At 34.1% G+C, this 26,628-nt stretch overlaps 1 protein-coding gene across 2 annotated transcripts; it reads left to right on the top strand.

Moving 5' to 3' along the window:
- Nucleotides 1-598: 598 nt before the first annotated feature.
- Nucleotides 599-22,778, top strand: LOC117915411 (carboxyl-terminal-processing peptidase 2, chloroplastic-like). Of its 2 annotated transcripts, XM_034830994.1 has the most exons (14): nt 599-670; nt 1,999-2,077; nt 2,204-2,371; nt 2,494-2,643; nt 4,618-4,700; nt 4,860-5,068; nt 5,597-5,665; nt 5,943-6,061; nt 11,777-11,852; nt 11,927-11,968; nt 20,785-20,893; nt 22,003-22,100; nt 22,182-22,275; nt 22,389-22,778. In XM_034830994.1, exons 1-14 carry the CDS (start codon nt 599-601, stop codon nt 22,512-22,514), a joined length of 1,494 nt encoding a protein of 497 aa, XP_034686885.1. In that variant the 3' UTR covers nt 22,515-22,778. The 2 variants fall into 2 exon arrangements, with proteins under 2 accessions (XP_034686885.1, XP_034686884.1); XM_034830993.1 differs by having other exon boundaries at nt 1,999-2,371.
- The last annotated feature ends 3,850 nt before the right edge of the window (nt 22,779-26,628 follow it).

Genomic DNA, 26,628 nt, shown 5'->3' on the forward strand with positions numbered 1-26,628 from the left:
AAATTTAATACAATTTTTATCTACTTTATTAAATTAGAAGAAACAAATGGATAATAATTGTTTCAACAAATAACATAATTATTTATTTTGTATATAATTAAAAAAATAAAAATTATTTATTATTTTGTTGAAAGATGATAATATTTTACTAAACATATATTAATATTTAATAAATCTATAAACTATATTTAATTGTTAAAAATAAATTAATAAAATTTTATTTAAAATAATTATATAAATAAATACAATTCATTTTTTAAATATACAGAGAAACCAATCTTTTTCATTACATCTATAAGTTTGTTTCTCATTACTACCATGATATTTTGGACCGATTTGGTCTAAATTCTCATAATAATTATTATGTTTTTTAAGCTTTAAATTATTTTTAAAAGTATTAGAATTAGTTTGATTTGAAATCTATTTGTCTAGTTAAAAAATTTGAAGAAATATTATTGTGTATTGTTGAAAACAAAAGTCCATGTTGGGCCCAAAGGTGGGAACCGTGGGCTAGAGTTCGGCCCGGCCCAATAGAGAGTGTGCCGGGTGTTCGATAAGGGAGTTGTATCGTGGGGCTGTGGGAGGAGTTGCTATGTGAATGGAGGCACTTGGAGGCTTCGGTGCTGCGTCTCTTTCTCCTCCACCTCCCCATTATTCCACCATTCTTCAGGTTCTCTCTCTCCAATTTACCCTCTCTTTGTCTCATACTTCAATTTTGATTTCTTTCATTTTCTCACCAACCAAACGCCAGTGATAAATGAGCTAATTTCTGGGTCCTTTGCGGACGCTGAAAATGGCTGGAAATTCCAAATCGTTGTATTTTTTTTAGTATTCGTACAAAAATATTATCCTAAGAAATGAATGCCTGGTCTTATATCCTTCCTATTTGGATCATATTGGGGGTTCTGAAAATATGGAAACTAAGAGAAAAAAAAGGGGGTGAAAAATCACATTTGGAATGTTAAAATTTTGCATGGATGTTTTGGAAATACTTATTGACACTCGGGAGATATCTAGGAGGGGAGTTGCATTTGAACCATTACATTTGGTATTTGGTGTAAAACCATTGCATTTGGTAATGCTTCAGTCAAGAAACATTGTCCCTGTAAAATTGTAATGGCTAATATGTGGACATCTGAGGCAAATCAAGGTTGGATAACAATAGAATTCAATGCATTCTTGACAAGTGTAATGTAGCTTGTTCATGTAAGGTGACATTGTGGTTCTAATCAAGGTCATACTTGTTACGCCATAGAAGCTTTAATGCTAATATTTCAGTGTAAGAATACAAAGATAAAATTATTTACACAAAAGCATACGGGATTTTAACATGGTTTCATCCATCGATGATAGAGAATATTATAAAGCATAGAAAAACATATACACCTATTGAGTCTTAAAACATCTCATGCTTCTTCGCTCCTTGAGAATATTACTGAGGATAAAAAAAAAAATATAATTGTTAGTCTTGAAACATCTCATGCTTCTCTTCTCCTTGCATCTATGCCCTGAACTGTGAGGTTTTGCTCCATCGGGTATTTCCCACTCTACCTTACATCTTGAAATTCAACATGTTCAAACTGCCAATTACTCAATCTCCCTTCACAACACCAATGAAAATGATTTCAATTCGGGCATACTACAGGACATACTCAGCCCCTGATTCTGGTTCTTGTACTTGTCTATTTTAAAATTGAAGCCATTGAGCACAGATGTTTACTGGCATTGCAACTAGATGCATCCTTATCCTTTCTGCAGACCTGCAGTATAGGATAGAAAGAGAGCATTAATACCTACCTTATGCATGATCTATTGTTCATCTAATTAATCCATTGGAATAGTTTACAACCTCTAAATACCCCACGGCCTTTAAATGAGAAAATGATTTTAGCAGCTTAGCATCTCTTGGAAGGTATTTATTTGTGAATGTATGCATATGGGCAGTATGTGTGGAATAGGGAGCCCATTTTGATTTACTATTTCTATTTCTCTTTGTAGACTCCACCATGGAAATCTCTGCCGCAAAGAATTGGACAGCCTCGACTGTGGAGTCCATTGTTGTGTATAAGCAAAAATGGTATTGATAGGCCAAGAAGTTGCAATCTAGTTGGAAATTATGAGGGAAATTCCAAAGTCAATTTCTTACTTCAGCCAATGGCAAGGCTCAATAAAAGCTTGTCATTTCGGTGTGGTTTGTTTTCAGTAAGTTATGGATTGCGTCCTAAATTGAGGAAATATTCTGCCAGTCTTCAGAAAGAATTAAATTGTTCAGAAAAGTTTAAGCATCATGTCTCTGTTCATTTTGTCCGATTGGTTGTTGGAGTGATGCTGGTTATGTCAGTTTCTGTTGGCGTTAGTAGGACACCCTCCTGTAAGTTTGTTCTTCTATAAAATGGAACTCTGAATATTGTTGTGGAATGAATTGAGCATGTGTCCAAGGATTGGGGCTTTGTTTTTATTTTACACCATTATAGAATTTTGTCATTGGTGCAGGGGCCCTTACTGAAGAAAATCTCCTTTTCTTAGAGGCATGGAGGACAATTGACCGTGCATATGTTGACAAAACATTTAATGGTCAAAGTTGGTTTCGCTACAGAGAAAATGCACTGCGTAATGAACCAATGAATACACGAGAAGAGACATGTATGGCTACCATCCCTTGCAGTCATTTATCTGTGACTATTTGCAGTTCATCTCTCTAAATTATAGGGGAATAATATAAATTACTGTGTTTGGGCATGCATGGAAAATTTTGGTGTTCAAATTGGGTTCAACAATTCATTAGTTCATTTCTCAACATTTGGATAATATTACAATGTTGTTGCCAGAATTTTTAAAGTAACAAAAGTGAAAGAAAAGTGTAATATGCCCAGTAGTTACAATTAAGTATTGGTGATAGGTTCTGTAGACCCAGGAAGAAAATTAGAAGTAGCTCTACATGGAGTGAAATCATATCATTTTCATATGTAGTCTATACTGCTGATTTGAACTGCTGGCTGTAGAAATATTAGACAATATACATGCTCCTGATCATAACTGTTCCTTGACAATGTCATGGACTTCTTCAAACTTCTTTATCTTTCTCTCTATATCTATCTATCTATCTATCTATCTATTTATCTATCTGTCTATATATATCTATATCTATATCTATATATATATATATATATATATGTCTGCTTTGATAAGCATATGGTATCTGCTTGAACGATGACTTTCTCAGTCTGTTTGTTTGGTCGAAGAACTTCCTGGGGTTGATGATTCCTTGCTTCCTGATTTTACAAGTTGCTTAGGGAAGTATTACGGCTTGGTTTTTGCCTTCATAATCTGTTTTTCTACATTTTCTCTCTTGCATGTTTCTCTTCATCCTTGTCTACTGGTTTGCACTGCCTCTCCTCCTCTTCCCTTCTGCTAATATCTCTTGTTGATACATCCCTTTTATTGCTTAAAAGAGGCATGTATTAGATATTGAAAACTTGAAGTTACATGAAATATTTTAAGAGAACTTTGGCATTTCATTACATTCATACATCACAATATCTGCTATTAACTACTGGTATACCAAAAGTTTCATCAAGTCCCTGACCAATATAGCAAAAAGATACTTTTGGGCATGTAAAGTATATACTTGCATGGACATTTGCATGTAGAAATTATGAAGAGTCTTTAAACCTTGTAAAACATATATCAAATTACTCCTCTTTGACACGGGTAGGAAAAAGGATTTATATCTGGATATTCATAGAGAGAGATAAAAAAAGGTATAAATGCCCTACAATTACTAAATGTACAAAATGGCATTAGATACTCAGTACCATAGGATTTTTTTCTCCCTGTTTGGGTGGGGGGAAGAAAATTGGAGGGCAAATAGATTTTGAAATGATTTATTTTAATCTGAAGTGTCTTCTTACAAAATAATAATCCTTGAAGAAAACAAAATTCAAAACAAAGTTTTCTTGAGAAGGATAAAGGCAATCTAATGTGCATACATTTTCAAATCTTTTGTATCATATTATGTATCTTCAGATGCAACCAAAATCTGGTACATAATTTTGATACTATCATCAAACACACAAACTGTACTGAATTGTGTATCATAAGTTTTCGCATTGCATCTGTGGATGTAAGAAGAGATTTGCTGAACCATGTCTAGTTGCTGCATTTATATATCAAAATTATTTTATTGTAAGTCAGCATGGAGGGCTTGTAAATGATTTATAATCCTAAACCAAAACATCTTTACCTTACTTATTCTAACTCAGAAGTTAACAGTTGGAGTGCAAGGAAACTTTTGGCTAACCAGGCTGCAATGTTGTTTTTTTCTACACTTTCTGGCACATATGGACATTGAGTCATCAATATTAAAAGAACTCACTAGATCTACCTTTGTGGTTGTTATACCACTAGGGTATTTGAGTAAAGGAAAAAGTACTCCAGTCTAGGTGAATTGACATGTAAATGATGACAATAAAGAAACTCTAAAAATGCTGAACTTGATAAGCCGCCTCAATTGTTTTTACATTTTAAACATGTTGGAGCACTTCATCTCAATTAGTTAAACCACTATAGTTTCTTTCCAATGCATTACCTAAATCATAGTGCTGTATTTGTATGCAGATATGGCAATAAAGAAGATGCTTGCCACACTTGATGATCCTTTCACTCGCTTTCTGGAGCCTGACAAATTTAAGAGTTTGCGGGTATGAGGCTGTTTCTTCTCACCATCGTAAATTATTTCAATATTCTTTGAACTACTAGCAAGCCTGTGTATATGTATTCCAGACATAGTAGGGTATGCCTTAAAAGAATGTAGGCAGTTTTACTTACCTAAAATCTTTTAATATCTTCTTTGAAGGCAGTCTGGAACTCAAGGTGCTCTTACAGGTGTAGGGTTGTCAATTGGATACCCTACTGGATTTGATGGATCACCTGCTGGGCTTCTTGTTATTTCAGCAACTCCAGGAGGTCCTGCAAGTAGAGCTGGCATTTTGTCTGGGGATGTTATCCTTACAATTGATGGTACAAGTACAGAAACCATGGGAATATATGATGCAGCAGAGCGCTTGCAGTGAGTTCCCTCCCTTATCAAACCAACCAACCAATTCCCCTGGTTGATTTGTCATAGAATTGAAGAAACACATAGTTCCTAACTATTGCTGAAGTCCCACATTTAGGTTACTACAGATAAAGGAAAAAAGATAAGGTGGCAAAATAGATACATTCTTTCTGAGATTTGCTGCTGATTTCAAAATTATTCTGTTTAGTTGTCATTATTGTTCTTGATTTGTAAAAAAGATGAAGTTTGAAGTGAGCAGAGTATATTTACAGAAGCTCACATTGTTTAATATATCTTTGCCCATCTTCTGATTATTGTTATGGTAATTGTAATTACTCCTTATTTACTTAATTTAAACATGTTATAAGTCACAAAATATATGCTCTGAAAAGCGCCCAAAATGTTAATTTTTTCATTCTCAAAACTTGTCTAGATTTTGAGTATAAGTTTGAAATTCAATTCCAGCAGAAGTCCTGAATGTAAGTTTCCTTTAATGTCGGCTATTTACTGATTTGCCTAAATATTTTAAATGAATTTCAGGGGACCTGAAGGAAGTTCAGTGGAATTAACCATCCGTAGTGGACCTGAAGTAAAGCGCCTATCATTGATGTAAGTTTAGTATCTTTTACTTCTCTCCTAAAATGAAATTATATCTATCTATCTATCTATCTATCTATATATATATATATATTAAAATGGATCACCCAATTAGAGATTTGAGCTTCATTGTCCAGGTATGAAACTAAGTTACCCAGTTCCATCTATTGGATATAAATTTAACTATCAAGTATCAACTTTTTAATTTGTTTTTGATGTGGTCTTCTATTTGAGCTTTGTGGTCTGTTTTTATAAAATAATCAAGAATTAACCAATTGCTTCCTTCCAGGCGAGAGAGAGTTTCATTGAACCCAGTAAAGTCAAGACTATGCAAGATGCCTGGTTTAGGCAAGGATTCCCCTAAGATTGGTTATATCAAACTAGCATCATTCAACCAGAATGCTTCTGGTGAGCATAGCCTGTTATTGGTTATATTATGCCATATTATATCAAGGAGTTTTACTTTTAGTCCATTTTTTCAGTCTAAGTTAAAAATAAGTAAATGATTTTCTGGAAATCCTGACAGCCTGTATGGGCTTGATTATTAACACATGAGATCTTCTCATCATAATATTTTAATTTAGAATTGATATGTTGGAAATCCTGATAGCCTGTATAGGCTGCATCTGATTGTGCATCCTGTGCATGGTCTACAGTTTGTATAAGCCGTTAATTACGGATTTTTTTTTGTTTGTTTGTGTAGTTGACTATTTTTTTTTTTGATAGGCTTGTGTAGTTGACTAATCGTGTCTATATTCACTTCTTTCTTTTTTTTCTAGTCTGTCATTAGGATTATTTCCTTTTCTAGTTTTCCCTGTAAATTCTATATATTCACTGTAAATTCCTCTATCAATACACAATGAATCACAATTTCATAATTGTTTACGCAATTGCATGTCTTGTATTTGAAAAAACTTTGATTCTACATGTTGAACCAGCAGAAACTTCAATACTATGAGTTAGTGAAAAACAGGAAGTTAAAATAAATCACGCAAAGAGACTCATACGGTTAGTATACATTAAGAGCCCAACCAAGCTGTAGTAAAGAAAGAAAAGGCCTGGAGAGAGAGAAGGCTAGCCACAATAAAGAGCACCCAAAAAATTTCAGAAAAGAGGGATTGTCCAACTCCAAAAACTACTGAGACCACTCTAACAGTGATAAGATAAAGAGATTCCTCAAACTTTGGTCTAACAATGCTTCCTCTTGGAAAGTCCTTCGATTTCGCTCTCCCCAAATACACCAAAAAAGACAAATCGGAGCCAATCTCCCAGCTGCTATTTTCTTCTTTCCTAGTCCCTTAACTTTTCATTCTAAAAGAAGATTTCTCATTGATGCTGGGAACACCCACACCAAACTGAAAGATGTTAACAACAAAGTCCAAAGTTCCCTTGTCTTATCACATTGAATCAAAATGTGGTCAGCTGATTCTTCTCTGTCTTTACAAAGACTACACCTATTGACCATGGACCAACCCCTCTTCATTAACGTGTCTACTATTAAGATTTTCCCCTAAACTGCTTCCCAAGCAAAAAAACGAGTTCTAAGAGGAGCACACAATCCCCAAATCTCCTTGGCTGGGAATAATAAATCGTTTTCAGCCCTTAAAGACTTATAATATGATTTGACACTAAACTTTCCCCTCTCATCATTCTTCCATACTAAGGAATCCTCCCTTTTTTGAATCTTTAATGCAGAAATGTGTTCCAAGAAATGAGTCACCTCCTCCCACTCCTAATCTTGGAAAGATCTTCTAAAATGCACCTCCCAACAACTGTCTCCATCCCCTTGCCTCTCTCATAGGCCTGCCATTGTAGCATATTTGTGGGATGCAATCCTGAAAAGAGTAGGAAAAACATCCTTCAACTTAGAATCCCCAACCCAATTGTCCCACCAAAAACTCGTGCATTTACCATTTCCAATACGGATACTAGTTCCAAGAATGAACTCTTCCCACCCTTTTCTAATGTCTTTCCAAAGACTTAGTCCATAAGAATCCCTCACCTCTCTAGTGGTCCAACCCGCCTCCACCTCCTTAAATTTTCCAAGAATGACTTTCCTCCATAAACTCTCCCTCTCAAGGGTAAATCTCCCAAGCCATTTGCCTAACAAAGCTTGATTGAACCCCTCCAAGTGCCTTAACCCCAACCCTTCATGCTTGTTATCTTTACAAATATCCAACCAACTTACCAAGTGGATCTTCCTTCTCTTCTTCGTATCTCCCCACAAAAACTCCCTTTGAATTCTCTCTAATCTGATTCTCATTTTCTTTGGAATTACAAAAAGCGACATAAAATAGATCGGGAGGTATGAAAGGGTGCACTTAATAGGAAGGATAAGTCTTCTTCTTTTGGACAAGTATTGTTTTTTCCAAGCAGCCAAATTCCTTTTGAATCTCTCCTCTATCACGTCCCAAACTCCACACGATTTATGAGGGGCTCCAAGGGGTAAACCTAGATAAGAAGTAGGAAGTTTCTCCACTTTACACCCAAATAAAGTAGCTTCTCTATCCACATCCTCCGTGCCCCCCACTAGAATAATTTTGCTTTTTTAGCAAATTTATTTCCAGACCTGACACCAATTTGAAGCAAGTGACAGTTCACTTCCAAAATTTCAACTGATCTTTATTATCCTCGCAAAAGAGAAGAGTATTGTCTGCAAACAACAAGTGAGAGACTTGAACCCCTTCTCCACTTCTCGCCACTACCTTGAAATTCATAATGAAACCTCCCTCCTCAGCCTTAGCAATTAATCCACTAAAAGCTTCCATAATCAACACAAACAGAAAAGGTGAAAATGGATCCCCTTGCCTAGGGCCTCTATGTGTCGAGAAGAAATTTGTAGGAGTGCCATTGACTAAGACTACCATTCTCACAGTAGAAATGCAGAAAAGGTTCCAGTGTCTCCACTTGGGACCAAACTCCATTTTCTCCAAAACTGAAAGAAGGAACTTCCAATTTACATGATCGTAAGCTTTTTCAATATCCAGTTTACAAAATAAACCTGCATTGGAACTTCGTTTCCTCGAGTTGATTGCCTCATTAGGTGCCAAGGTTGCATCTAGAATCTGTCTAGCCCTCACCAAAGCGTTCTGGTTGTTTGACACTACTTTACCAATCACCCTTTTCAACCTATTAGTTAGGACTTTTGCAAGAATTTTGTGAAGGCTCCCCACAAGATTGATTGGTTTGAAATTATTCACATCACTTGCCCCTCCTTTATTCAGGATAAGAACTAAAAAAGTTGCATTAAGACTTCGAAGCACAACATTATGCGAATGGAATTCCTTAAAAACCTGCATCACTTCCCCACCAACTATAGGTCAACAAAACTTCTAGAAAGCCAGTGAAAAACCATCCTGCCCTAGTGCCTTGTCACCCCCCAAATCAGATAGAGCTTTAGTTGCTTCCTTCTTTGAAAATGGCCCCTCGAAACCCTCATTATCCAAGGAGTCAAGACTTCTAAATAACCTTGAAACCACATCAGGTCTTCTCACATGTGTTTCTTCAAACATGGATTTGAATTACGGCCCAATCCCTTCTTTAAGCTCTCCTTTTTTTTTCTAGACAAACACCTTGGACGGTAAGACTATTGATAAAATTTCCCTTTCTCCTTGCATTAGCCATGCGATGAAAAAACTTAGTGTAGTGTCTCCTTCCTTCAGCCATAGTGCTCTTGATTTCTGCCTCTAAGAGATTTTTTCAAGGATGGCTAAGTGACTATACTCATCTTTGGTTGTCCTCTTTCTTTTCCTATCTTCTTCAGAGAGGGGTCTTAGCCTTTCTACACTATCCCAATAATTTATTTGCTCCAAGGCAGCATCCTTCCTAGCTGAAACATTATCAAGGACCTCTTTGTTCCATTTCTTCAAGTCACATTTCAAAGCTTGTAACTTCTTAGCAAATACAAAGCTAGGACTTCCCCTAAAATTGTAAGTCTACCACCACTCTTTAATTTTTTCTGCAAAACCTTCAACCCATAGTCACATGTTTTCAAATCTAAACGGGCTTTTACCTTTTCTCATCTCTCCACAATCTAACAAAATGGGATAGTGATTAGAAACTAGTCTTGGCAATGGATGTTGCATCGCCCTACGACATGATCCTCCTTCCAGTCTCCTGAAAACAAAAAACGGGCTAACCAAGTCTTTAGCGAACTTCCTTGCCCTCCACTCTAGGTGTAACCACCACCATCTAGTGGCAAGTCTTCTAGCTCAAACTCGTCAATAAAGTTGGAAAAATCTCTCATAGCAATTGACATCTGCCTACCATTACTTGTTTCAACTAGAAACGGCACCACATTAAAGTCACTTGCTATACACCAAGGCTCATCCTAGAGCCCCTTAACAACGGCTAGCTTTTCTCACAACTTCCTCATCTCCCTTCCTTTTAGCAGGCCATATAAACTAAAGAACACCCAAATGAAACCCTCCTTGTAGTTTCTAAAACAACGAGAAATAGAAAAAGCTCCCACTTCAACCTCCAACCCTTCCAAAACTCTCTTATCCCACAGTAACAACGCCTCTCCTACCGTGCCCCTTGCATTTAGAGACACCCAACCCAAATTCCTATTGACCCCTAAGCTTCTCACAAACCTATTAGACATCTCCCTCATTTTTGTTTCTTGAAAACAGACCAAATCTGGCTTATGTTTTCTCACCATAGACTTAATGACCATCCTTTTATAAGGTCATGCAAGCCTCTAACATTCCAGGATAAAATCCTAAGCTTCATTTAGGGACCACGACAGCTTGCCTTCCCAAACCCCCACCCTTTGCTTCTCTTCCTGCAATGTCGTCATAATTAATGGTGTTAAAGAGCTTCTTCAACCTTCTGTCCTTCCTTGAACAGAACATAGTTCCTCTTTAACTCGCTTTCGGTGTACTAGCAAGGCATCTCCTGTTCTCAATCTCCATAAGAGTTCTCAAAATATCCTCTTCAAAACCTTCAACCAAAACCCCCAAAAACTTACAGAACCAAAGAAATTTCTTATTCACCTAAGGGGATCTCTCCCTCTCTGATTATCTTGCAATAGTGATTTGAAGAGTTGTCAACTCCTCTTATGATGTTTCGCTTTGGTCGTGCATGGGGAGAATTCCTTTAACTTGATCCCTTAGAGTTACCCCCTTTGCCCCTCCTAAACCTTTCGTGATCCAGAAAAGTAATAGAGCGTCCATACTTGAGAATCATACAAAATGACACACTTGCTGACTCATACTTGAGAGGATTTTCAAGCTCCCCCTCAGTCTCCCTAGTCCAAATGTTCCACACGGAATCTCCCAACCCCGAAAGTGAATGAGAAGAAGTTCCAAAAGAGCCCTTGACAACCTTTTCCCATCATGACTTAGAATATTTATAGAAATACTCCTAATAACTTTCCTTATTTTATAAAGATGTATATTTTTACAAGGAAACATCAATATATAAAATACTCCATACAATAGTCTTTACCAAAGGAATATGTATTAAATAGGAATTTGAGATACTTTTTTACCACATTGTATATGTTTCACAACTCTACTCTATATAAGGCTTAGACTATTAGATCTTAAGTCAGCAGTTCTTCTTGTCACCTCACTCTCCCATACAGTTTCCCCTTACTAAGTGGTCCAGAATTTTCAGGAAAGAGAGATTTTTAGTTAAAGTTGTTAACATGAATTAACCAATTAAATGGGAGGCTGCTTTCAGTTCTTAGTGCATGGGCCATACAGATCTCATTCTTGTCCCATTTTAGATGGTTTGAGTGAATGCATTCACTATTCTGCTTCATGTAGGGCATTCTTTATCAATGGGGCACATATAGACAAAAATATTGGAAAAAGGTTGCAATCCAATGTACGAAATTTGATCCTTTGAGCAATTTTATATTTTATTGATAGTGTGCCCACGAAAGGCAGTTAGGTTAAACAGATCAGTTGCAAGTGTTATGATGATTACTTTATAAGTGAGAAACATCTGAAGTATGTGAAGTTTCATGCATTTACTACTCAGTGCCTACTACAATAAATTCTTTTTCATTTTTTCTATCTTTTCATTTGCTGGAATGATATATTATTCACATTGGATCTTCTTAAATTTTAAATGTGATACACTGGAATTTGTTCTTACAATGTATATCTCATCTAGGTGCTGTCAAGGAAGCGATTGAATCTTTAAGGAGCAATGATGTGAATGCCTTTGTTTTGGACCTCCGAGATAATAGGTGATTAAATCTCAATATGCTCCTTTTTAGACTTGGTCTATGGCAGACTTTCTAAAACAATGAATTTGGTGCAGTGGTGGCCTTTTCCCAGAGGGAGTTGAGATTGCTAAGATTTGGTAAGCTCCACTGAACAATTGGTTGAGAAAATTTTCTTTTACCATCTATGCAATTGTGTTTCCATTTTCTGTTGCCTTATCTTTTCAAGTTTAGGTGGTACTATTTTTCTGGTAGTACTCAGGATATGCTTTGGTAATGTTTTGACTAATCAGTTATACCTATCAATTTTTTTAAACCATTTTTTGACTATTCAGTTACTCGAGTCCTGGTTGACAAAGTCTTCTTTTTTGTTGGTTACATTAGCTTCCATATTAACTGTTTTAGTGAACTAAGTAAATTGTTTTATGCTCACTTTTAATTATGCTTGCATTAGCTGTTTCTTGTATGTTATATTTACAACTGTATATCAACTTTCAAACACATACAACACTGGAGAAAAGAAAAATGCATGTTCAAACAACTTAACATTCAACTATTGAAGAGCTAAGACTGGATGTTATGTTAAAATCAGTTTTCATGTGTGTGCTGCTTTAAACAGAAAAAAGATCGTAAATGCTATTAAGTTGTTCAACATTTATCTTTCAAATACTAGAAAATAACTTGCTTTTAGCTGTTAGAAGTTGTGAGAAACATGGGTTTCTTTAGCCTAAGAAAAAAGAAAAAGAAAAAAAAAAAAAAAAAACTGGAACTAGAATCATGGATTTGTTTCTTAGTTAAATATCGAAAAGGGGTGAATATGCTTGTTCCCATATTGTTGCACCTGCAACCAACAATTTCTAGGGAAATAACCAAGTTTAAATTGATTCATTTCCAAGATTTCTCCCAAACTCTCATAGAGGATGTGCAGTTGCTACTTTTTATGTATTGCATGTAGCAAATGAATTCTTTTGAGTCATCATGATAAAAACAGACTCATCTTTCTGATTGTTGTTTGGTTTTATAAACCCTCTTGGAAAAGAACTTGTGTTTCTCACAACTTAAAAAGTTAAAGTGAGAATTTCCTGATGGATTTCTGGATATCTTCCCTGAAAACGCAAAATCAGACAGCATTTATTCTACTGCATTTTTTTTTAACACAAAAAGTTGCACTAATCAGTAACCATAGTATATATGTTTTTAGCATAGAAGTTCAAAAGAAGAGAATACTCAAAGGATTTGCTAGGAATGTGAGAATTGCAGTTCAAAAGAATTGTGGAACATGAGGTGGGACACCATAGAGAATTGTGAATGTTCTGTCCCTTTTGGATCTTGAACTTGGAAACTGCCATGTCCCAAATTTAATCCTTTACCACATGAGCCAAGCTTCAAGGGCTTGTACATACCTAAATTCAGTTACCAACACATTTGTTACTGGCTTGCTTACTAGTTACTGCACAGAAATTTAACTAAATTGTGCTAATTCTACTTGATGCATTTCTAGTTGTTAAAGTTCTTAATACTTGATCTGCATTCTGTTATGGAGCTGTCACGATGTTCCATTTGTTTTTCCTTTATTCTCTCCATTTTTCTGCTTAAGTTATTTTGAATTGTAATGTGCTAGTTTGTTTGTTATTTTAGTTCCTATTTCGGTGGATGTAAACATTGGACAAGCTATATTTAAAGCTTGGCAAATATTGATTAAAGGGAGAGATTGAAAATTCATTATTCTGCCAAAAAAAAAAAAAAAAAAATCTTGTGCATAACAAATCTAGTATCAGAGCCCAAGCATGGAGCTACATGTCTGAGTGAAGAAACTAGAGGAGAGTCTAGACTTGCTTGCTAATGGTGTTAAGAAGTGTCTCAAATTCCTAATTAGTATAGATTCCTTTTTGTAAAGAATATTATATAGAATATTTCTAGGTTGATATATTATTGTAATATTAGACTTCCTTATAGAATAAGGAAGGTTGTTGGAAATATCTCTATAAATATTCTAAGTCATGAGGGGAAAAAGTTATGAGATGGAGATGGGCCTGTAGAGACTATACAAGGTGGATAGAGATGTGAGGAAGAACGGGAGGTACCCGGTGGAGCGAGATGACTCATAGCAAGGTATGGATACAAGGAGTGGGGAAACATGGGATGTTTCGGGAACCCAATAGTTGTATCTGGTTCTGTCCTCTGTAATATTCTCTATTGTATAGTGAAATCATTATCTCTCATCCGTGGACGTAGACATGGTTGGCCGAACCACGTTAAAACCTCATGTACCGTATGTGTGATTGTTTTATCTTTGTGTTCTTGAACTAACATTGTTGGCATCAAAGCTTTCGTTGACACTACAACTGGTATCAGAGCTTGGGTTGAAGATTTCTGGAAGAACAAAAGATCACAAAGCACACAAGATGAAAACAAAAGGAATTTTCACTGAAGGTGGAGTCGATTACTCTTTCGTGGTGATATGATACAAAAAGGTTTGTGTCATGAAGAGATTGAAGATTAACTTCATGGAATTTGGTCCAAGGTGGAGATTGTTAGGAAGTGTCCCAAATTCCTAATTAGTATAGATTCCTTTTTGTAAAGAATATTATATAGAATATTTCTAGATTGATATATTATTGTAATATTAGACTTCCTTATAGAATAAGGAAGGTTGTTGGAAATATCTCTATAAATATTCTAGGTCATGAGGGGAAAAAGTTATGAGATGGAGATGGGCCTGTAGAGACTATACAAGGTGGATAGAGATGTGAGGAAGAACGGGAGGTACCCGGTGGAGCGAGATGGCTTGTAGTAAGGTATGGATACAAGGAGTGGGGAAACATGGGATGTTTCGGGAACCCAATAGTTGTATCTGGTTCTGTCCTCTGTAATATTCTCTATTGTATAGTGGAATCATTATCTCTCATCCGTGGACGTAGGCATGGTTGGCCGAACCACGTTAAAACCTCGTGTACCGTATGTGTGATTGTTTTATCTTTGTGTTCTTGAACTAACATTGTTGGCATCAAAGCTTTCGTTGGCACTACAATTGGTATCAGAGCTTGGGTTGAAGATTTCTGGAAGAGCAAAAGATCACAAAGCACACAGGATGAAAACAAAAGGAATTTTCACTAAAGGTGGAGTCGACTGCTCTCTCGTGGTGATATGATACAAAAAGGTTTGTGTCATGGAGAGATTGAAGATTAACTTCATGGAATTTGGTCAAAGATGGAGATTGTTAGGAAGTGTCCCAAATTCCTAATTAGTATAGATTCCTTTTTGTAAAGAATATTATATAGAATATTTCTAGGTTGATATATTATTGTAATATTAGATTTCCTTATAGAATAAGGAAGGTTATTGGAAATATCTCTATAAATATTCTAGGTCATGAGGGGAAAAAGTTATGAGATGGAGATGGGCCTGTAGAGACTATACAAGGTGGATAGAGATGTGAGGAAGAACGGGAGGTACCCAGTGGAGCGAGATGACTCGTAGTAAGGTATGGATACAAGGAGTGGGGAAACATGGGATGTTTCGGGAACCCAATAGTTGTATCTGGTTCTGTCCTCTGTAATATTCTCTATTGTATAGTGGAATCATTATCTCTCATCCGTGGACGTAGGCATGGTTGGCCGAACCACGTTAAAACCTCGTGTACCGTATGTGTGATTGTTTTATTTTTGTGTTCTTGAACTAACATTGTTGGCATCAAAGCTTTCGTTGGCACTACAACTGGTTCAGAGCTTGGGTTGAAGATTTCTGGAGGAGCGAAAGATCACAAAGCACACAAGATGAAAACAAAAGGAATTTTCACTGAAGGTGGAGTCGATTGCTCTTTCATGGTGATATGATACAAAAAGGTTTGTGTCATGGAGAGATTGAAGATTAACTTCATGGAATTTGGTCCAAGGTGGAGATTGTTAGGAAGTGTCTCAAATTCCTAATTAGTATAGATTCCTTTTTGTAAAGAATATTATATAGAATATTTCTAGGTTGATATATTATTGTAATATTAGACTTCCTTATAGAATAAGGAAGGTTGTTGGAAATATCTCTATAAATATTCTAGGTCATGAGGGGAAAAAGTTATGAGATGAAGATGGGCCTGTAGAGACTATACAAGGTGGATAGAGATGTGAGGAAGAACGGGAGGTACCCGGTGGAGCGAGATGACTCGTAGCAAGGTATGGATACAAGGAGTGGGGAAACATGGGATGTTTCGGGAACCCAATAGTTGTATCTGGTTCTGTCCTCTGTAATATTCTCTATTGTATAGTGAAATCATTATCTCTCATCCGTGGACGTAGGCATGGTTGGCCGAACCACGTTAAAACCTCATGTACCGTATGTGTGATTGTTTTATCTTTGTGTTCTTGAACTAACATTGTTGGCATCAAAGCTTTTGTTGGCACTACAAATGGCCAGAAAGAATATTTGTGTCATGTTATCGAGAGGATAGAGCGACTGAGTCAATAGTTCATTGGCAAGGGCACTTGCAATTTGGGTGAAAACTCAACAAATAGGTTCGGGCAAGATCAAGTCACATGTCCTCACCTATGGATGCTAGCTTCTTGTGCAAATTCATTCCTAAAATAGTGAAGTTGGCTTTTCCTTGGTATGATAGGAAACAAGATCCGATATGGATTTGCAAAGCCAACAAATACTTCAGGCTCTATGAGATTGCTAAGTTGGAGAAGGTCATGTTGGCCTCTTTCTATTTGGAAGGAGACGCCTAACTTTGGTTTCAATTCCTAGAGCAAGAGATCATCTATGTTTCATGCAAAGATTTCAAGAATGGGCTTCTCTCTTGATTTGGTTTGAATCAATTCGAGGATCATTTTACAGCACTAATCAAGCTACCACAAATGGGCTCAATAGTCAAATATCAAAGTAGGTTTGAAAAGTTGTTCTCTCTCAAGATTGAAAGGTGAGTTGCTTCTTAACGAGTTTGAAGGTTATCATATGGATTGGTGTACACACCAACAGATCCCCCTACACTGACTATAGATGATAATGGGCATCTTGGTATGGGGTTGAATCATCGACCTCCGTGATGGCTCCCCTTACTAGTAAAGGGAACTGAAAGGGATGCTACACCAATTGAGATCCTACTATTAAAAGCAAGCAGTGCTCAATCTCCAAGTCCAGTTACTTGACTTTCCCAATCATTCCTATTTGTCTTAAATCTATTATCTTAGTTAGATCAAGGATGGGGGCTTCGTGGCTCCTTTTTTCTACTTGCGAGCTATTCCACCTTCTTTCCAACATCTGCTTATGGTTCTCTTCTTTATTCTTTCTTATTGGGAAGGTAGGCTTGCCTGTGATGACGGTATTTCTAGATGCTTTACTTCAACACTTAGTAGAACCTTGGTTCTATCAAGGCACAGTATTTTACTCACTCCAAACAATAAAGATGCAAAAATTGACATTCCTATGTAACCCTCGCTCCTGCTTCTACAGAACCTGAAAGTTGAACTCCTAACTTTCTAGTGACTCCCTCCCTCTCTACCTTTCAAAAAGTAAACTATGCTTTGCAACCAGGTTAGCGAGACTATTTGAAACTCGTGATCTTGCTAAAAGAAGGTCCAATACTCAAGCTATTTGACCAACTAACCTGGTTGTGAGCAACCCTGGTATTCAAAGTTCATAGGCCAATCGCAACAATGGTTAAGAGAATGACACCGGAGGAGTTAACTATTTGAAGGAAAAGAGGTCTATGTTTATATTGCAATGACAAATACACCTCGAGACATAATTATCAAAAACTCTTCATGATCGATGGTAGTTGAGAAGAAGAAGATGGAGATGTCAAGATCGGAATTGAAGATGTAGCTCTTGAAATTTCCTTTCACGTTGTGGCTGGAGTTTAAGCATAAAAAACTATGCATGTTTGGAGTAGAATTATAGGTCATTTTATAATTGTTCTTGTCAACTCAGATAGTACTCATAATATCATAAGCTTGCAGGTGGTGCGATGGATGATGGGTGAATCTCCCATTGAGTTCCAATGGAAAGTTGGAGGTCATGATGGCTTTGAGAGAATAATTAGTCAGCCTAAGGAAATGTTTCAAGTGCAACTCAAGCTCTAGAAGGTGCCATCTTCAATTGATTTCTTTATTCTACCTTTGGAGGGGCTATGACTCAGTACCTGACACACGATGGCTTTAAATATTGGGTCTTACTCAGTGGACTTTGAAAAGTTTTATATAAAGTTTAGTTGGGGTGTTAAAAAGTGATAAGAGGTAACTAGCTTTCACAACACCTTAAGTGACTTTAACCCTTAACAAAAATAAACAAGAACAATCGGGAGTCATTTTACATGTTATGCATAATTCTTCTATTCCTTTACAAGTGCGACAAATCCATAGGGATACCAAGAATTCTTAAAGGAGCCTATGGAACTTCCTCTCCAATGAAATTAAGATCATTGCATTCCTCTTCTACTAGAACAGGGACCAGTTATGGTTCAACCTTATCGATATCCTCAGTTTAAAAAAAATGAAATTGAGAAGATTGTCAAACAACTACTAGTTGTTGGTGGAATTCATCCATGTAACAGCACCTATGTGGCAACGGTTTTGCTAGTTAAAAAACATGATAGATCTTGGAGGATGTGCATTGACTACTGGGTGTTAAACAAAATTATGGTGAAGGACAAATTTTCAATTCCAATGATTGATGAACTTTTGGATGAATTAACAAAAGCTCAACATTTCATGAAATTGGATTTACGCTCAAGCTATTATTAAGTACAGATGAATTTGAGGAAAATTGAGAAAGCAATTTTTAGGACACACCAAGGTCATTATGAATTCTTGGTGATGCACTTCAACCTCACAAACACTCCTTTAACCTTTCAAGCACTAAGGAATGAGGTATTTGAGGATTTTTTGTGCAAGTTTGTGTTGGTGTTTTTTTTTTTTTTTTTTTTTTTGTGTGTGATATCCTTGTTTATAGTAAGAGTTGCAATGATCATATGACATGTTTGTAAATTATTTTTGATGTTTTGAAAGCTAATCAATTATGAGTGAAGCTTGAAAAATGTTAATTTGGGTAGGAAGAAGTGCATTATTTAGGATATATAATTTCAAGGAGTGGAGTAGATGTCGATGGCCCAAGCCAAAGAATCCCAAAGCTTTGCAAGGATTTTTAGGCCTCATGGGATATTATTGGAAATTGATAAAAAAAAAATGCAAAAATAGTCACTTCACTTACCAACATGTTGCAAAAGGAATCATTTTCGTAGTTCCTAACGGCAAAAGAAGCTTCCTCAAAGACTCAAGGTAGCAATGAGTTAAGCCCCAGTATTATCTCTCCGATTTTTTTAAAGCTTTCATTGTTGAGTGTTATGCCTCCAATCTTGGTGTAGGTGTTGTTTTATTACAAGATTGACCCATTGCTTATTTTAGTCAAGCACTTTATGGGAAGCGCCTTTTCTTGTCAACATATGAGAAGGAAATTCTTGCATTGGTGTTATCTGTTTGAAAGCAGAGACCATGTCTTTTGGGGAGAAAATTCAAAATTTGGCAAGATCATCAAAATCTCAAGCACATTTGGACTCAAAAGATCACAACTATTGCCAAACAACAATGGTTATACAAATTAATGGGTTTATTTCTCACGTAGAGTATAAAAGGGTGGAGAGAACGTCATAGCTGATGGACTATAAAGATGCTAGGAAGCTGGTAAAGAGGCAGGCACTTGTGTTTGATTAATTCATCATTAGTAGACAGGAGGAGAGTGAAGCTGACCAATTGCTGCAAGAACTCGGAAAAAGAATTCAACAGGAGGAAGCAATTGGGCCATGGAAACTACTTGGTGAGATTATTCTGTTTAAGGACTGAATATATTTAAAACTTGTGCAAGATATCATTGGAGAATTCCGCGGAAGCACACATGAAGGATATGTGGAGACGCTATAATGAGTCAAAGCCAATTTCTATTGGTAGGAGATGAGGAAGCATATTAAAGAGTATAAACATGGCTGTGATGTATGTCAATGTCACAAGGTGGAACAAATGGCACTTGTGGGTTTTATTGTAACTTCCAATTCTACAACAAATTTGGGAGGACATATCGATGAATTTTATGAAAGGATTACATCCATCAAGTGGTAAGACTACTATCCTAGTTGTTGTTGATAGGTTGTCTAAGTACACCTTTTTATTCCTCTATCTCACCCATACACCACTGTGGGATTAGCAAGATTATTTTTGGATAATGTTTTCAAGCTTCATGGCCTTCCAAAGTCTTTCGGGAGAATTATTTCATTTAAATGATGCTTCCTTCAATTTTAGTTCAAGCTATCATCCACAAACGGATGGGCATAAGTGGAGTTGTGAGTAGGACCTTGGAGATGTACTTGGCACATATTGCCTTCTTTCTAAACTTCACCCTTGAGGACAAGGGTGATTCTTAAGAGGGGAGGAGCTGTTGTAGAGCTATTACAATGTTCCATTTGTTTTTCCTTTATTTTCTCATTTATTCTCTCTATTTTTTATGTTTTAAGTTGTTTTGAATTGTAATGTGTGAGTTCATTTGTTATATCGGTTCCTATTTCATTGGATGTAAATGTTGGACAAGCTATATTTAAAGCTTTGCAAATACCGAATAAAAGGGGGATTGAGAATTCATTATTATGTAATTCTAAGTTGTGATTGGGAGGCGTTGGTCCCTCGAAGCACCTACAACAATCAATTTTGTTCTGTTTGTAATTAAAAAAATCTTGTGCTTAACAAATTGGCATTGTTGTCTCATGTGGAGTTGGTACATATTAATTATGTAGGTCAAGCCGTTTTTAGGTAATGATTGGGCTTTTGTGTATCAAACTTTCACAATCCCTTTCTATCATAAATTATGATTTGGTTACTCTATGTTAATTTTATCAGTGAGTGCACCCTGTTTTACAATTCTAAATGTTACGGTTTCAAACTATGCTGCAAAGTTCTCATTCTTAGTCATTTTCATCCAGGTTGGAAAAAGGTGTAATTGTGTATATTTGTGATGGTCGTGGTATTCGTGATATATATGACACAGATGGAAGCAGTGTAGTGGCAGCTTCAGAACCTCTGGCTGTGCTGGTATGCTTTCTTATTTCCTACCAGTTTCAATAGACCCACAAAGCTAATTTCAAAGTGTGATGCAAATGAATGGTACCCATGTTATTAACATGGCTGAGAGAGGACCAGGAAGGGCAAAAAACATTGTTAAAGAAGAGGATCCATGGCAGCAAGTGGCTGTTTTGGATCACCTTGCTTTAATATGTACACTTAGAATCAGTTCCACTGGGTCTTGATTCTTGAAAAATTTATATATATGGTTAAATATGTTAATGGGTTAAATTTACTCCAAAACAATGTATATTATTGAATCTGGTACTGCAGCTTTGGGGTCTGTTGATTCTCAGACTGTTACTTCTTTGAAAAGTGATGCCTTCTAGGTTTGTTGATACTCGGTCCAGTACAAGATGCATGCCTGTTTGAGGATTGTTTTTAAAATCAGTTTTTTGTTCTTAAAAACATAAAACTTTTTTCCATACTTTAAAAACATGTTTGGTAATTTTTTGACAGAAAATAGTTTTTTGAAAACTTATTTTGAAAATAAAGTTTTTTCTGAGAACAAATTTTAGTTGTTTTCAATTGTTTTCTAGGGGCTGTTTTAAAAAATAATTAAACAAATATAAAGAACAATTGAAAGTATAATATTGTAGATAAAAGTTATTATTAAGAAATATTTGAAAATATAGAAAATAGATTGAGAACATTACAGGCTCCCAAACCAACTTTGTTTTAAAAAACAAAAGAGAACTGTTTTTGAAAATGTTCTCAAACAGGCTGCACATCTCCAAAATACCAATCCACCGAGGATGTCCCTCATGTTTTTTATCACCTCATTGCTGCTCATAGAAACTTTAATTTCTTTTTAACTGGATTGATCCATTTTTCTTTCCTGGATGTATCAATAAGAGAATATTTAAAACTGGATTATTCCATGATTTCGTCTCAATGGTCCCCTTAGTCCTTACTGCCTTTGGTGCTTTTGCGGATTATGCAATAGCATTTAGTGTTTTTTCCTTGTGGTCCTTATTACAGTTTTCTTTGTTATTATCTGAATATCTGGAACTTTACTCTTGACTCAGTAATCGAAATTTAGAGTAGAAAACTGCTGATGTCTTCTGAGCCTCTGTTAGGTGAACAAAGGAACTGCAAGTGCTAGTGAAATATTAGCTGGAGCATTGAAAGACAATAAACGTGCAGTGTTGTTTGGAGAACCCACATTTGGAAAAGGGTATCTACTTTTCCCTCTGTAGCATGCATAGATTTTCTGATATATGCATGCCTAAGAAGCACTGTCTGTCTTTCTCTACAGCAAGATCCAGTCGGTTTTTGAGCTATCAGATGGTTCGGGCTTGGCCGTTACAGTAGCTCGTTATGAGACACCTGCTCACATTGATATTGACAAGGTTTGGCTCTAATTCTTGGTCCCTCTTTTCGAGTGTGCGAGTGTGCACAGGGCAGCAGGCAAACCATGCATATCTTACTGTCCCTGTTTTCTGTTATTTTTCTTGCACTTTAGGTTGGCATCGCTCCAGACCATCCTCTTCCAACTCCATTTCCCAAGGATGCTGAGGGTTTTTGTGGCTGCCTCATGGACCCTACTTCTGCTTGCTATCTCAACAGGGTTCAGCTTTTTTCAAGATGACAGAATCCTCAGTTGTGACTTACCATTCATTTTTTGGGCTCATTGTTTCCATTAAGTGTACATTTTCACCCACAAATGTTTGAGAAGATTTTGGAAAAAGAAAGGACAAGACCAATCGCCTTTTTTCATCTGTATTATTGGGTGTTCATTATTACTCCAAAAAATGTTCCTGGATTTTGGAGAAAAAAAAAAAAGGGGACCTTTTAGTCTGTACGGTATCGTTTGTTCTTGATATAAAATTCATGAAAGAATTTTCAAGCTTCATATGTTTCTTTGTTGGCTTGCCTTTGCAACCAATAAAATTTTATCTATGGCTGGGATGGTTTTTGTAGAGGTCATTCCTGGAAGAAAACTGATGTTATTCGGAGTCCACCTTAAAGAGCCTTTCCATCGTAAACTTTTAGGGGGTGTTCAAATCTAGTTTATAAGTCGGATTTGAATTTATCAAGAGTAGGTGGTATTCTGATTCATTAAACCCATTTGATAATATAAAATAACATAAATTTACTATTTTACCCTCTTATCTCATTCTTCAAGCCAAAGCTGGAGACCTATTCATCATCACTTCTCCGCAACAAGTGATTCTCAACAAGTGATGCTTATTGAAAAATATTTACTAACTTTGAGAATTTAAATATTATAATAAATTTAAACACACACACACACATATATATATATATATATATATATATATTTGATAAAATATAATTTTATAACTACTTAAGCATGACAAATTATTCAAATTTTTAATAAAAATAATAATTAAATATTTGTATGTTAGGGTTATATGATTTTTATGGTTAATTTTTTATTTATTGAGTATATATGTTTTTTTAGTCTTATTATTTAATAACAAAAAAATTCTCAAAATTTATTTATTTTTAAATAAAAATAAAAATAAAAAATTATTTTAAATTATATGTAAGGATATTATTGTAATTTTTTTTTTCATTTCCATTCTTATTATTATCAAACATTGGAATGAAAACAAATAATTATTCCAATCTTGCATTCTTAACTTCATCAAAATGCTAGAAATTGAATCATTAAATTCATTTTTATTCATTAAGAAATAGGAATGGAAACAAAATATTCATTTCCATTCCCTATTCCGATGTATACAAGAATTAAAATTACCAAATTCATTTCTATTCAAAAGGGAATAGGAATAAAAGCAAAACATTCATTCTCATTCCTATTGTTCCAAGCATGCCTTAAGGGAGTATTTGGAATAATAATTTGGATCAATTTCAATGTTAAGTAAAATTAGAACTGAAAATGAAAAAAAAAATGTCAATAATATCCATTTAATTTTTTTTATTTAAAAAAATCTCACATTGTACATAATTTAAAATAATTTATTGTTTTCATTTTCAAAAAAATCCTTGACTTATTTTTTTTTGCTAAATAATAAAAATTCTATTTGGGTGTGTGATTTTAAACAAAATTGTTTTTAAACATTTAGAGCACTGTTGGGTTGTTATTCTTTAAAAATAATTTTTGAAAACAAAATAAAATAGAGAATTATTCTTTCCATTTTTTTCACTAGAAAAAATGAATTTCAAATCAAGTAAAACCTTATATTGAATTTATTAAAAAGTTTAATAATTAAAAAAAATAATTTAAAACTCAAAAATATATATAATGACTATAAAAAATAATAGACATAATTAAGGCTTTAAATTCTTAAATAAATCTTGTACTTTTTAAGAAAAATTTGAAATTCAAAAAATTGATTAATTAATTATAAATTAAATAAAATAATTCAAAATATCATCTTTGTAATTGAGTAATAAATACATGCATATGATAAAAAAATTGATTCATTTACACCTTAAAAAATAAATTTTATTTGTTTTTATATTCATTTAAAATAAAATAGTATTAACAATTATTAATTTTGAATAATTATTCTTTATTTTTAACAAAATAAATTAATCATACTTTTATAAGATGTTAATATCCATATTTCATGATATTTATGAAAAATTATAATTTATGATTTTATTATATTATTAATATATCATATTTTATTAAAAACTATTTATTTTTTAATTTATTTGTAATTAAGAAAATTATTTTAATTTTTAATAAGACATGGATTAAATTTAGTTTATATTATATAAATTGAATTTATAATTTCTATTTTTTTAAAATCAAAATAAAAAATTACTTCTAAAAACAACTTATTTAAAAAAAGTCTTTAGTTTTTTAATTTTAAAAATAAAATATCTTATAACGAAGAAATCGGTTCGTGTTTCGCTTCCAAAGTCGGTCGTCTTTGCCCAAGTGTGAACTCCATACAACTCTCCAATGGTTCCATTCCTTCTTACTTGACTTCTGGGTCAATCCAACCCAAATGGGAAGAAGAGGGTTAGCCAAACTGCAGTCCACTTTGTACATTTTTTGAGGTGGAGCGGTCAAGCAATTTTGAAAGGGAAAGGAGCTTATCACCAAAGGAGGCAGTAGGAATGAAGGAGGCGGGAAGCTACCGCTTCTAGAATGCATTCCTGTTCTTTGACCACCCTTTACCTTTTTTTTTTTTTTTTATAGTGCCCCACTATTGAAATAATAAAAAAAATGTTTATGGATGAAGTAATCTACAAATGGTTAATATCTTGTAAGTGGGAGAATCACTTTTGATTTCATTCCTATCATGATTTAAGTTATTTAAATATGTTAACGAAGGAGAAAAGAAATGAGATGTTCATTCCCGCTCCTCATTCCCACTTTTCAAACACACCCTTAGATCGTCTATGCTAATGTAAAACAAAGCTTTTATGAAGAGAAAAAGTGTAAAATTCATTAAGAAAAAGTGAGTTTTACCTGATTTGAAAAAATATATATATATAAAAAAAGAAAAACTCAAACTTTTATAAACTAGTTTTATCTTTCATCAATTTAAAAATATTTTAAAAGACATGTACTTTTTTATAAGTTAGATAATTATTTCCTAAAATACCATTTACTTGATAATATTAAATAAAATTATCAAAAAAATTAATTTATCATTTTAATTTGATAAAAGTATCTTATTATAATTTTTTTATTATATAATATGAGAAACAAATCATTGATAAAAAATTTCTCTAGGATCCTCAAATGATAAATAAATTTATTTTAATTCCCTAATTTATTATATAAATCCACTCATCTTCTCATTTTTTAAATAAAATTGAATAAAAATTTTGTTAATTGATATAAACAATAAAATAAGAAATTTTAAAAATACAATTAAAACTAACATACTTGAAAATTAAATACAATTAAAAAAATAAATAAATAAAAAATTAGAAAAAATAAAATATTGAGTCTCATTATATTTCCAACTTTTTCTTGATATCTATATTTTCGACTAAAGGTTAATATTTTATTTTTTATATTTTTAACTTTAAAGTTTTTTCAGTTTTAGTTGTATTCTTAATTTTTAATTTTTATTTTATTTTATTAATCTCAAATCAATTCTCATGGTAAAAAAAAATTGTGAATTTGTGTTATTAATCTAACAAGTAAAAATGTTATTTTAAGAAATAATCATTTAACTTATGAAAAAATGTATGCATTTTAAAATATTTTTAAATGAATGAAGATAAATCTAATTTATAAAATTTGGGGTTTTTAATAATTTTTTGTTTTTAAATTAGTGGGCCAAAACCCACTTTTCCCAAATTAATTCCTATATTTTAACTCGAGAGATAAAAATGAAAGATGTTTTGACTTGTTGCTGAGGTGATGGTAAGATGGTTATTTGAATATATGATTCAAAATAACTCTTAAATCATAAAAATGATCCCTAATTTTAATTTTGTTGAAATTTTATTTTTTTGGACACTTTTACCCCTCTTTATTTTGTTTGTCACAAAAATCATTATCTTCTCACTTATTTCATTCATTCTATTCATTTAATCTTATAATACATCTCGCGGATTTATTTTTCCTCTTTCATAACTATTTTATCAATCAAATAACTCATTTTTGTTTTCATTTTAACAAATGTTAATTTCATTTTCACTTGAATTACAAGGTGAGTTAAGTTTGATTTACAAAAAAATTAATTAAGATTAAATTCTTAATTATAATGATAAACAATATGATGACAAAAAAACTCCAACAA

Source organism: Vitis riparia, chromosome 5 (assembly GCF_004353265.1).
Source record: "Vitis riparia cultivar Riparia Gloire de Montpellier isolate 1030 chromosome 5, EGFV_Vit.rip_1.0, whole genome shotgun sequence".
NCBI lineage: Eukaryota > Viridiplantae > Streptophyta > Magnoliopsida > Vitales > Vitaceae > Vitis > Vitis riparia.

Bases quoted from the DNA above. Each gene is read 5' to 3' on its own strand.
- LOC117915411 (XM_034830993.1), top strand. From the start codon at position 599: ATGGAGGCACTTGGAGGCTTCGGTGCTGCGTCTCTTTCTCCTCCACCT. The intron at 4,701-4,859 runs GTATGAGGCTGT...CTTTGAAGGCAG, and splicing joins ACAAATTTAAGAGTTTGCGG to TCTGGAACTCAAGGTGCTCT. The intron at 5,666-5,942 runs GTAAGTTTAGTA...GCTTCCTTCCAG, and splicing joins GTAAAGCGCCTATCATTGAT to GCGAGAGAGAGTTTCATTGA.